Below are 14,115 nucleotides of genomic sequence, written 5' to 3'. Positions count from 1 at the left end.
AGAACTTAAGAAAGTGGGACAAGCTTCCTACCATCCTAAACTCTTGAACATTTTCTTAGCAGCTATACAAATAAAATATGCATATGTTATAGGAATTATATTTGCTCAAGAATAGGATCTCCTGGATTTTTGCCTCCTCCAGTGCAATCTCATAGCAAAGGTTTAGAGTCCCTTTTAGTAGTAGTATCTCACTAAAAATTCTGGATCTCTCTAAAGGTCTCAATCTGAAACAAAATTTATTACTTGATAGTATTGGTGAAACAAAAGACCTGGGCTCAAAAATTGCCTGATAACTATAGAATAAGCTCATGAGACTTTTATACTTTCAGTATCATGTGTCTAAATGTAGAAAGCACATATGTAGTTAAAAAAAAAAAAGAAAAGAAAAAACCCACAAGTTTACACACACAAACACGCTCACACAAAGTTATGATTCTGGTTCTGCTTAAAATATCCTGGGTGACTTTAGACAAACCATGTAAACCTAACTTTCTGTTGTTCCATAATGAATGAATTTGTTAAGTGTTTATGATTTTTTTCAATAGAAAACTCCTTTTTTTAAAAAAAAAATTAAAACTTACAGAAAGTCCAACATATACCGATGAAAACTAAGTGTTCCTACTGGAGACTAGTCATGTCACTTGCCCCTCATTCTATTTCATCTCCCAGCATCGTCCTAAAGTCCAAATCACCTGATCCCTTATTGCCTGCACCTTTTTGTTAACTCCATCTACTATTCAGTTACAAACTATATATGGAGAATTCCTTCATAGTGATTCTGGAGTCTCTTTCAGGAAATGGAAGCAGCGCTACTTGAGTTTGCTGACCGCGAAGAGCACCGATCCTCAGACAGTACAATCTTGGTGTTTATGTCACATGGTGTCCTGGAAGGAATCTGTGGGACAAAACACAAAGAAGGAGAACCAGATATACTTCATGATGATACAGTCTTCCAAATTTTCAACAACCGTAACTGCCAGAGTCTAAGAGACAAACCCAAGATCATCATCATGCAGGCTTGCAGAGGAAGTAAGTCTGAGTTGGGGGAAATCAGGGAATGGCTTTACATTTTTTTCTGTTCTTCTGATGTCTAGCCTTCTTTTTCCCATAGATGAGCGAGAAAAAACATTTCATTACTACTCTTAGGTCCAGTCCAGAATTGTGTTCATTTGTATTATTCCTAAAGAAATTGTAAGTAGCCTAATTAGGAATGCCCCAATCATTTGTAAACTTAACAAATTTACTATAAAGTTAAGTGGGCTTTGTATGGTTGAGAGTCAGTGAGGTAGTCTTTCTAGCAGTAAAATAATTTTATTTTTATATATTATATATATTTGGTATAAATGCTATACCAAAATGTATTGAAGTAAAGGTATAATGGTAAATGTGTGTGTGTGTGTGTGTGTGTGTGTGTGTGTGTGTGTGTGTGTTTGAATATAACATCTTTCATATGACACAGATGTCTCTCTCAGATGGTGATGGGAGTGTTTGGGTGCCAGCCAAGGGAGAAGCCACTGCATGTAGATATAGCCGTACTTTTCAGTGTTATGTCTGGAGTGATGCTGTTATAAAGACCCACGTGGAAAAAGACTTCATTGCGTTCAAATCATCAACTCCACGTAAGTGACTTCAGAGAGAACAATTTCTCAGCCTATTAGTTCCTAGATTACAAGCTAGGCCATGATAATATTTTATCACTATTTTAAGAACGTTTCCTATATAATGAGATATTTTGGGTGGAAGATATATTTAAAATATTAAAATTTGCATCACTTTCTAGTTACAAGTCTTGATTTTGGAGGAAACTTTCAAACTACACAGAAGGTCAATGAAGATCCAGACTTAGAATAGTCTAACTATAAATAAAGTTAAGAGTTTATTTTTATTTTTTTGTTTTGTTTTGTTTTTTTAATATACCCATGGCACAGAAATGTATCATCTTCTCATGGTTTGGTCAACCTGATCATGTACTACCAATTAAATAAGAGAAACAGTAAAACTACAATAATTGCACTACATAATCTTGAATCTCTTGGCCTATTATTTGAATGTAGTCTTGGGAAATCTGTTAAAATTCAAGTGCCTGCCTTTAGGATAATTCAGCCAATGACTGAAATATCTTTCTTTGGTAGGGAGTTATAGTAGAAGAGTAGAAGGCAGAAACAAAAGACATACCTGATATAATAGTCATCTGCAACATTGTTTAACAACATTTAGATAACAAGGGCCATTTTTAGAACCTAGATTACATAATTCATAGTTTTAAGTGCTTTAGTAATTGAGAACTTTAATGTGCAAAGAAATTACTTGGTTATCTTATTAAAATGTAGATTTCTGATTTAGTAGATCTGCCTTTCAGAAAATCTCCACGGTAGTACCAATGCTATTGAACCATGATCATAAGTGAGAAGTAGCAAGGAACTAGAGGATCCTCTGAGTCTAGCCTGGAGAAATAGGAAAAAGCTCAGGCAGGCCAACTGCATATCTGGAATAGTTCTGCTTCACTTTATTTTATACTAGAAGCCCAGTGCATAAAATTCATGCAATGGGGGTTAAGGTGGTTCCCTCAGCTCAGTCTGAGAGCTCCATAATAGCTCGCTCACACAGAGGTAGGCCCTGCCCACCTGCTGCAGCCCACCAGTCAGTGGTCTGGGCCTCCCTCTGCAGGGTGATCATGGAGTGATGGCCAGGCCCTCAACCAATCACAGCACATCTGCCTTGGCTGGCCTGGAGCCAGTGGGTGTCATAGCTTGGTTGTCTGCTGTTCAGCAGTTTGGTCTATTTGCATATTATGCTTTTATTATTATAGATATTGGAGAATATATATTTTAAAGAAGAAACCTACACTTCTTATTTTTAAATGTAGTTAAAAGTCATGTATGGCCTGATACATTCTCTAAGACATTGTTTAATTTAGTTGAGAAAATAAAGTATAATATGTAAAATTCTTGCATTCACTTTTTATACACATAATCATGTGTATAAAAAAAATGGGCTGGGTGCAGGCATATGATAAACAACTACAACAGACATGACTACTGGAGCTTACAGAGTATATGGACAGGCTGGAGAGGGGACAGGAATATATACATCACATAACATAAATTAGAAATGATTGTCAACTGTGATAAATGCTTTAAAGAAAAACTTTTGCTCACATGTGAAAGATGAAGGGATTAACCACATCAAAGGTAAGAGAGGAATATACCAGACAGATAAAGCAAGGTACACAGAGGACCTGAGAAAGAAAGGAACTTGTAAAACAGGGCCAGTGAAGCTGGAGCGTGGGTCCAGGGGAGTTTCCAAGAAGAAGGTTGGAGAGGTACACAGGAGCCATGCAATTTGAGGTCTTGTATGTTAGGAAAAATTTTGGTCTTTTATACTAATACTAGAGGTCCAGCACGTGAAATTGTATGAGGTGCCCTGCCTTTCATCCGCACCCTATCTCCCATCAGTGCCATGAGAGCCACTGCTCAGGGGCTGAGGGAGGGCCTGAGAGGTGCTCCAGCACCTCCTGCTGATTGGTTGTTATGGCATGAGGGTGTGATGACCATTTGCATATTAGCCTTTTATTATTATAGATACTTTATTAATATTACTTTATACTGATAGTAATAGGAAATTTTGGTGAAATTTAAGCAAGGAAATGATGATATTTTTAAATGATCACCTTGGGGATACTGTGGGGAATGGATTACAGTCTAATAAGAGTTGATATATGGGGGACAGGTTAATATGTTATTGCAGTATTATAAGCCACAGGTGTTAATGATAGTCTTGGAATGAGGTAAGGTGTTGGATCCAAGAAAAAATTAGTAGATAAAAATTAATATGAGTTGGTGGTTCAGTGTATATAGCAGGTAAAGAAGGGATGATATAGGTGACTCAAGTTTGCAAGTAGATGACTTTGGTGCATTCATTAAAATGGGAATTCTGAAAGAAAGTTTGAAATGCCTCTGCATACTTCAAGATGAAATGAAGAGTAAAAAGTTACATAGCTGTATTTTCCAGAGGAGAGTTAGAATTTTGGGAGATGCTCATTAAAGGTTGATATTTAATATTCTCAAAATAGATAAAATTATCTAGAAATAGAGAACAGAATGAGATGAAATCCTACATCTGAGACCTGAAGAACTCTAGAGTTCAAGATCAGAGCTAGAATTATTAGTCATCAAATTAGACTCAGGCCTAACCAGCCTGGCTCAGTGGGTGAGCGTCAACCTGGGAACTGGGAGGTGGCCATTTGATTCCTATTCAGGGTACATACCTGGGTTGCAGGCTCGATCCCTAGAGTGGGGCAAACAAGGGGCAGCCAAATGATCAATATCTCTCATTATTGATGTTTCTATCTCTCTCTTACTCTCTGAAATCAATAAGAATATATTTATTTTATAAATCGACTCAGAAGGTATGGTCAGAGAATAAAAAAGAAAACTAGGAGTATGCATTGTCAGAGTTACTAAGAAAGAATCTGGTGGAGTGACCAATAATTTCTGATATGATTAAGAGCTCAGATGAAGAAGAGGCCCAATGGGTTACCCTTAAATTAATGTCTTGGATTATAAAGGTGACCTTGCAGAAAGTCATTTGGTAAATATAGTGTGTGAGGGAGAAGCTAGACAGCAGTGAGGAGACTAGGAGAAAATGAAGATGGTGAGTAGAAATATGTATGAGAAACTTAATTATAAAAAGAAAGGATAAATAGGAAGGTAGCTGCAGATAAACTGACAATTAGGTTATTTGCTTTTTTTATGATAGAAGATAATTGATCACACTTCAGTTGAAAAGAATAGTAATTCAAAAGATATTCATACAATGAAACTTTAACTGTAAAAAAATTATACTAGGAAATAGTATGGATGAAGAGAAGAACCAGAGTCAAAGAATATCAAGGGTTGTATTCTTTTTTGTACAGTGTAGTAGATGCTGAAAGGATTTATATTCTTTTCCACTACTTGCAGTCCTAAGGTCCATAACTTTGGCCCTGCTACTAATAAAGTCAAGGGTACTTATGGTTGAGGGTCCATGTTGGTTTTCTTTGAACTGCTATAAAAACCTGTGGACCTATCTTTATCCAGATTTGGCCTCCCTCTCTCCTCCAAAGCATTAAAATCAAACCTTGTCTAAAAGCTATGGCTTTAGGAGTCTTTCATACTTAAACAAAGTCTGCATCGCTCAATATTTTTATACTTTTTATTTGCAGATAATAGCTCTTGGAGAAGGGAAAAGAATGGCTCTTTATTCATTTCCCAAGTTATCTACCACATCAAAGAATATTCTTGGTGTCATCATTTGGAGGAGATTTTTCGAAAGGTAGGGTCTTCTTTTCCTTTTATTCCATGTCCTAGAAAACTTTGTAGAACTATTTACAAAATGTCTTCAGGAATCCTGAAGCCTGAAGTCCTTTTGATGCTCTTTTCTATACTCCAAGTTTACTTTAATGGGAACTTTTTTGAAGTAATATATAGAGCCAGTGTGAGTTTCTCCAATTCTAATAGCCTTGCTCATTCAGGGAATGTTTTTGAAGGTATTAATCCCATTGTGTAAGCACTATATCCAAGGATGCTAAAATTTCTTCTGTTTATACCATGTAAAAATAACCTTAACACATACTATAAATTTCTGATCCCTAAGTGAGAAACTCAAGTTTCCTTTTTCGAAAATTTCTAAAGGCTTTCCTTGCTACTTTAGGTTCAACGTTCATTTGAGACACCAAATGAACTGCCCCAGATGCCAACGATTGAAAGAGTATCCTTGACACGGTATTTCTACCTCTTCCCTGGGAACTAAAACACATGAAGTATCTCAGGTAAATGTAACCAAGAAGTGGATTTGGGTGCTTCCTGCTCAGAGTCTTGGCATAAAGTCTAAATTGAATGGTGAACAAGGATAGAATGCTGCTTCCCAGTCATCACAATGAGAAGGAAAACCCCTATTTTGTAAAAAAACAAACAAACAAACAAAAAAACCAAAAAACAAAAAAAACCCTGCTGTTTGGAATTTACTGCTGTTTTTCTTAGATAAAATGGTGCTTTCTAGTCTGCTTTAGCCTGTTTGAATAAGGATGAAGATAAATTTAGCTGTATGACCTTGTAGGCCAGAGACTAGATATGCCCATAAACTCAATGCCATGCCAAGTGCATTTTTTTAATTGGATAGAACTGTATTGTTTTCAAGGCCAGCATCAAGATAACCACTAAGTGCACATAAAAAGGGAAGTTCTGCTTGTATCCTTGCTTAGAATTTAAATTCATTTTCTCTAATCCCATCACACGATGAATAAAGTAAGTCTCTCCAAACTCTCATGCATTGTTCGATTGTTAGGGAACTCTGTGACAATAAAGGCTGACCTCATCTACCCTTTGTTAATGGCCCTTGGAGGAACCCTGGTTTACTTGCATAAGAAATGCATTGCATAAGAAATAATTCATTCCAGATAGGAAATTATTCAGTCCTTACTTCTCTCAAAAATCCACTCAGTAAGTAGGAAATATTTAATTCTGACACATGCACTAAACAAAACAATTGGGCATGTTATATACAGCTGGTGTTTGGGCTTCCTTCCCAAAACGCCTATTTTGCTGAGTCATATCCCTTCTCTGGCAAGAGGCTTGCTAGTACCACAGTGTCCACTGACTGCTGATGAATCTGCACTGAGGCAGGGAGGCCCTCGTAAAGATCGCCTTGTTCGAGCATGATGGATACATAGCTCTTTTATGAAGATATATCTCATAGTAGAAATTAGTTCTATTTATATCTTCCTTCTATTGTAGTTACTAATAGCAACATTCTCTTTCTACTTTTTTCCAGGACAAATGGAGACATTATGATCTCTATGATTCTACTACTTTAAAAGGTCAATTCTTTATGAAGAATATTTTTGTACCACACATCCAATTGCCTACCCTTTACAAATGCCAGTCTAAAATCACTATCTAACAGTTATTGGATTAATTCTCAATAAAGTTTCTTTAATAGTATGCTTGTTTTCTCATTTTTATCATAAAAGTAATTCATGTTCACTGTAAAACAAATTTTAAGTTCAGAGAAACATAAAAATGTTTTTAATGAAGAAATAAAACATTGTGTGGCTCAGATGGGCATCATCCAGGCACTGAGGGATTGCCAATTAGATTCCTGGTCAGGGCACCTACGCCTGTTGTAGCTCCATCCTCTGTTGGGACAGCCAATCAATGCCTCACTCTCACATTGATGTTTCTCTCTCTCCCCTTTCCTCCTCTCTCTAAAAAAGTAAGAAAATATCTTTTAAAAAAATGAATAATCTTTCTTAACCTTCTTTTATCTGTGTAATAAACTACTAATTTTTATAAAGTTTCTTGATTTTGTATAATTAATTCTGTTTTTCTTTTTTTATTTTGTGATAACCCTTGCTAATAGCAATAAAAATACCCTAAATACTATTTTTGATTTTTTAATATTCCATCAGGCATTTTATTATATATTATTTAAACTTTTACTTACTTTTAATATCCTTTTTAATATGGATTTCCTGCACAATGTGTGATGACAAATATTTTTAGTATTTTAATTTGTCTAAGTATAGCTTTACTTTCTTATAATATTGGGATTATTTTCTTATAATATATTCCAAAAAGTGGAATTTGTACATGCAAGTATAAATATTTTTACACGTTTATTGGCAAAATTTCATGCCCACTTCTCTGAATATAAAAAGTTTAAGATAACTACTGACAAATAAATTCAATGTCCTTTTTTAATAAATTTACTAATATAATAGATGAAAAATAGTCAGTTTCATGGGTATATGTTTCATTATCATTTGATTGGACTTTTAACACCTTTACTAGCTAGTTTTTAATGTGAATTATTAATTCATATTACCTCTTTATTTTGTTACAAGTTTTGTGTATTTTTCTCAATAACTGTGGAAATACTTCTGTACAAGAACTTTTTAGTTTATGGTTATATGTTAGCAAGCATTTCTTAGTTGTTTGATAACAAATGTTGTGTATGATATTATGTAAAACACACATTTTTGTAATGTTTACATTTCTTTCAGTTTGCTTCTATTTTTCAAACAAATAGTGTACTACTCCATCTATATTTTCTTTTCTTTTTTTTTCTATTTTTATTTATTTTTATTATCTTTCTTTCTTTATTGATTAAGGTATTACAAATGTGTTCTTATTCCCCCAGTGCCCCCCTCCCCAGTGATGCCCTCATCTCCAGGTGTCTTTGTCCATTGGTTATACTTATATGCATGCATACAAGTCCTTTAGTTCTTTTCATTGTATTTAGATTTTTAAAATCTTTCTCTAAAATACATGTAAGTTATTTGCTGTGAACTATGGGTTTCCATACTGTGGATGTTATTGATTTTTTCCCCAATGGATATAAAAGATATACAACATGAATGATTTTTTTCATATTTTTATATATTGTAATATGTCTTTAACATTAGTTTAGGACAGGGGTGAGGAGTATCAGGCCCACCTGCCCTGTAAAGCCTGTGATATTGTTTGTTCTGGCCCTGCCAAGGCAAATGCAGGCAGGACTTGAAATTCAATAAATCTAGGAGTTTTTGTTTTGTTTTGTTTTTTTCATAGCAAGATAAATTTATGTTAAGTGAATTATCTTAATCAAATGATGTTATAAATATCCAAATGGCCCTTGGCAGAAAAAAAAAAAAAGGTTCCCCACCTCTACTTTAGGATGTTCTCTTGGCTATTTGTTTTTGAAGGATGTAAAATGAAGATACTAGACTTTGGTACATATGTTAGAAAATCTTTGACTGTAACAGATTAAAGTCCACTCAAACTAGCTTCAAAAACACACCAGACAAAACAACAACCTCAATGTGAACAAGCAATAGGTAATCTGATTTACCCTAGAAAGAAAAAGAAAAAATAGAAAGAAAATCATTCTCTCTCAATAGCATCTCCAATGTAGAATAAGTTCTTCTTTTATAGCCTTCATCCTATCTGATAAAGAGGGGATATGCTAATTGACCCTAACACTGTCACAAAGAATGTGGCTCCCACAGCCAATAAGGAGGGAATATGCTAGTTGACTGCTGTGCCCTCAAAGACGATGGCATCCAGTGCCCTCACCCACTCTGGGGAGACAGTGTGCAGCAAGCCTCAGATGCCATGTGCCTGCCTACAGAGTCTCCCAGTCCCCTCAGCCCCCAGCCACCCAGGGCTAGCCTGAGGCGCAAACAAGCCTTGGAGGGTGGCTGCCCAGAAACCCAGGGCTTCGCAAGGCTCAGGTAACCAGGGCTGGCTGAGGCTTGCGTTGCCAGCAGTAGTAGCAGCAGAGGTGTGATAGAGCATCGCCTTCCCCTGATCGCTGGGTCGCCTCCCACCCCTGAGGGCTCCCAGACTGTGAGAGGGGGCAGGCTGGGCTAAGGGAATCCCCTCCTGTGCATGAATTTTCATGCACCGGGCCTCTAGTTTATTTATAAAATAGGAATTGTGGCATTCTTAAACTAAATTAGTTAACTTCTCTGATACCAGTTTTAGGTACAAAGTAGGTACACTAACACTTGACTCTATAGAGCAGGTGTGATGGTATGTGTATGATGGTTCTCTTTTGCACTATCTGTCACATAATGGGCAACAGTTTATGGCAGAAGTCATTACTGTTACATGCACTGATTTAATGTTCAGGGTTATTCCACATCATACTGTTAATTACTGTGTTTTATAATCTTCATTAGTCTTGCTTTATTCACACTTGCCTTCATTATTTTTGTACATGCTCCCAGGTGAATTTTAGAATGATGTTATACATTTTCTGACAATTAAAATGGGGTTTGAATGGGATGAAAATAGGTTCATTTGGTTAACTAGGAACATGTTTTATACCATAATTAAGCCACTTTTTTTTAATCATCAAGCAAAGGTTTATATTTTCTTCATATAAATTCATTAATTTTTTAGATAAGAATATTTCTAGACAAGTTGTATTTTTTAAATATATTTTTTATTGATTTCAGAAAGGACACAAGAGGCAGAGAGAGATAGAAACATTAATGATAAGAGAGAATCATTGATTTGGCTGCTTCCTGCATGCCCCCTAGGAAGAACTAAGCAAATTGTATTTTCTTACTATTTTTAATGAAATTTCTTCTATAGTTTCCAACTAATTATTGCTCTGTGTTAAAAGCAAAAGCAGGAGCACTTGATTCTTAAATATATATAAACTTAACTCAGGATCCATTCTGAACATTTACTGACTTAGAGAACTTTTCCCTTAGTTTTTCTTTTAAAAATTCTACATATAAAATTTCATCACTTGCAAATCATAGATTTGTCTTCTTCTTGCCAATACCCACAGCTTTTATTTTATATTTATGAAGTTCTATATTTATCATATACCTTTAGATAAAATAAAACAATGAAAATAGTGATACTGGGCACCCTTAAGTATTATTTTAATGGAAAAGCTTACCATATTTTATAACTAACTATATTTCCTGTTGATCTAAAATATATTTTTTATAATAAAATGTATATTTATATTGTTATTCCCTCTTAGGAATGAATGCTATTAAAGCCCTTGTGTTGAATAGAGTAAATAAAAAGAAAGTTATTATCTTTCTATTTGAACTATTGATATTACAGTCACAGGTACTCTGATATTAAGCAATGATTATATTCTTAGGATAAAATTTTCTTTGTAACATAGAATCATTAATTTACTCTCCATTTTAAATATCGCTAATATTTGATTACAATGACCATAATTATAGATTGGATTGTCATTTATTTTAATTTCTATTTCTATTGATTTGGTTTATAATTATTTATTTCTAACTTGGCCATAGGCTAATTTTAATAATATTTTAATGAACTATAAATCATATTTTAATAAACCCTAGAATATCTAAAAATGTTTATCCATTAGCTCACCTAAAAACACATATAAAGACCAATCTGAATGTATTCCTCAATAGTAGCTTTTAAAAATTTTCAGTATAAACATTTTAAAACATTACCAATATACCATGTCTACATGTAAGTATTCATTATTTTAACTTTCCATCCGTAGATGAAAGCCAATTTGTATAAGCACTAAAAAGGCTTTATTTTGTTTGAATCTTGAGAACATTAAGAGTATGTAAAAATATCCCATTACATTTGAAAGCTATAAAGAGAAAATGAAAATCTGTGTTCCATGAAATGATTTATGTTCTCTCTCTTTCATCTTGCTGTTTTTCTCCCCTTCTCTCCATATATATTTAGAAACATACTGTACAAGCTATTCTATGACTTTCATTTTAAAAAATAATCGCCTAGGATTAAAATGAGTAGCAGAGATGTAAATCATCAGTAATATAAACAGCATAAGCATACAAATCTGGAGAAAGGCAATCTACGGCTGATTTGGTGGTGGTGAGGCGGGAAGTCTCCACCATGTCCTCACCCCAGCTGCCCTCAATGAGTACCTTATATTTCATTCTTTTTAAAAAATATATATCTTTATTGCTGGAAGTATTATTGATGTCCTCTTGTTCCCTCATTGACCCCAGCCCTCTCCCTCCCAGGCCTACCTCACTATTGTCTGTATTCATGGGCTATGAATATAACTTCTTTGGTTAATCTTTTCCTTCACCCCCCTTTCTATCCCTGCATCTTTCCCTCTGAGATATGTTAGTCTGTTCTATGCTTCCGTGTCTCTGGATCTGTTTTGTTCATCAGTAAATTTTGCTCATTAAATTCCACAATGAGTGAGATCAATTGATACTTGTCTTTTTATACTGGCTTATTTTGCTTAGCATAATACTCTCCAGGTCCCTACTTGCTGTGTTAAAGAGTAAGAGATCCTTCTTTTTTTACTGCTGCATAGTATTCCCTGATGTAAATGTACCACAACTTATTTATTCAGTCATCTATTGATGGGCACTTGGGCTGTTTCCAGATCTTAGCTATTATAAATAGTACTTCTATGAACATAAGGGTGCATACATTCTTTATGATTGGTGTTTCAGGATTCTCAGGACACCTGAAAAAATGCTCAAAGTCATTGATCATCAGAGAGATGCAAATTAAAACAACAATGAGGTATCACCTCACCCCTGTCAGAATGGCTATCATCAACAAATCAACAAACAAGTAAGGGTGAGCATGTGGAGAAAATGGAACCCTAGTACACTGCTGGTGGGAATGCAGACTGGTGCAGCTATTGGGGAAAATAATATGAAGTTTCTGAAAAAATTAAAAATGGAACCGCCAATTGACCCAGTAATCCCTCTCTAGGAGTACCTTGTATTTCAAAGGTCACTTCTTAGTTCAATGTGTCGGCTTGGGCTGCAGCCTTCACTATTGTCTCAGCACAGCCCTTCAGCCAGCATTGAAGAGGAAGAGATGAAAAAGCACATGAACCCTCCCTTACAGAGCATTCTGTCTTCCTACAAGCCATTAACCATAACCTAGTAACAACTCATAGATGCAACCTAAGCTGAGAAACGAAGTGTTTACTGCATGTTGTCACATGTCTCACTAAAAAAAAAAAAAAAAAAAAAAAAAAAAAAAAAAATGGGGTTTTACCCTAGCTGGTTTGGCTCAGTGGATAGAATGCTGGTCTGTGGCCTCAAGGGTCCCAGGATTTGATTTTAGTCAAGGGCACATGCCTGGGTTGCAGGCTTGGTCCCCAGGGAGGGGTGTGTAGGAGACAACCAATCAATGAGTCTCTCTCATTGTTGATGTTTCTATCTCTTTCTGGTAAGTACAAATGTGAACAATTTTCTATCCTTTCTTTCAGAAATCAATTAAAATAATTTATTTTTTAAAAATAAAATAATAAAATAAATAGATAAAATGGTTTTTCTATTAGGAAATGTAAAAACAGGTCTCAATTGTACATAATTAATGACTTCCTAATATTATATTTACCAGATGTATTAGAATCTATTTTAAGTAATCTAATTTCCAAATTTGTTTTTATCTTAAGCAATCCTATCTAATAAAAGAGTAATATGCAATTGACTGTCACTCCAACACACAAGATGGCTGCCCTCATGCGATCAAAGATGGCTGCCCCTATGTGGACACAAGATGGCTGCCACAAGATGGCATGCAGGGTAGAGCAGTTGTGGGCAATCAGGCCAGCAGAGGAGGGCAATTGGGGGGACCAGACTAGTAGTAGAGGGCAGTTGGGAGGGACCAAGCCTGCAGGGGAGGATAGTTAAAGGCAACCAGACTGGCGAGGAGGGCAGTTAGGGGTTACCAGGCTGCAGGAGTGGGCAGTTAGGGGTAATCAGACTGTCAGAGGAGCATTTAAGCATTGATCAGGATGGCAGGAGAGTGGTTAGATGGTGATCAGGCTGGCAGGCAGGTTAGTGGTTGGGAGCCAGCAGTCTTGGATTGTGAGAGGGATGTCTGACTGCCCAGGATCGGGCCTAAACCAGCAGTCGAACATCCCTTGAGGGGTCCCAGATTGAAGAAGGTGCAGGCTGGGCTGAGAGACATACGCACACACACACACACACACACACACACACACACACACACACACAAATATGCGTGCACAAATTTTATTATAAAACTAAAGGCCCAGTGAACAAAATTCGTGCATGGGTTGGGTCCCCAGGTTTGGCTGGCTACCAGGGCTTTCTGGCTGAAAGCTGGGGCCTTCCTTCATATTATGCTGCACCCTGATGGTCAGCACACATCATAGTGAGCAATCGGTCTCCTGGTCTAACTCCCGCAGAGACAATTTGAATATTAACCTGTTATATAGAGAGATTCTTCTAAATATACCTTTAAGTTTCTCTCTGATGACATTATTGGATAAATTCTCAGAACTAAACTGACAAAAATCAAATAATTTAAATTTTCTATGTAGGGTATGTTTCAGAAAATTGTTCACATTTGTACTTACCAGGTGCTGAATATGATATGGTCCATTTTCTCACATTTTCACAAACATGATACATAATCAGTCTTATTAATTTGTCAGGCCCAAACAAAATAAATATAATTAATTTTCTATTTCCTTGTTTTATAAATTGATTAAGCATATTTTCTTATGTTTATTGGTCACTATATACAAGTGCTCCCTCTTTCCCACAAATTCTACGTAGGGCTGCCTTAAACTCATAGGAACTGTCTTCTAGACTATCTCTCTGCT

At 35.7% G+C, this 14,115-nt stretch overlaps 1 protein-coding gene across 1 annotated transcript in view; it reads left to right on the top strand.

The window, feature by feature from the left end:
* The window catches only part of LOC311627607 (caspase-12-like), a 43,265-nt gene extending 36,285 nt beyond the window's left edge, over positions 1-6,980 (top strand). Inside the window, 5 exon segments of the mRNA XM_084894103.1 lie at positions 795-1,029; positions 1,473-1,619; positions 5,204-5,313; positions 5,692-5,809; positions 6,811-6,980. Of these exon segments, the coding sequence (XP_084750229.1) occupies positions 795-1,029; positions 1,473-1,619; positions 5,204-5,313; positions 5,692-5,790 (591 nt within the window). The 3' untranslated portion in view covers positions 5,791-5,809; positions 6,811-6,980.
* Positions 6,981-14,115: the final 7,135 nt, after the last annotated feature.

This window comes from Pipistrellus hanaki (assembly GCF_964339955.1).
Source record: "Pipistrellus hanaki genome assembly, chromosome: 9".
NCBI lineage: Eukaryota > Metazoa > Chordata > Mammalia > Chiroptera > Vespertilionidae > Pipistrellus > Pipistrellus hanaki.
The sequence above is the reverse complement of the archived record's forward strand: the minus strand, read 5'-3'. Positions and strand labels throughout refer to the sequence as shown.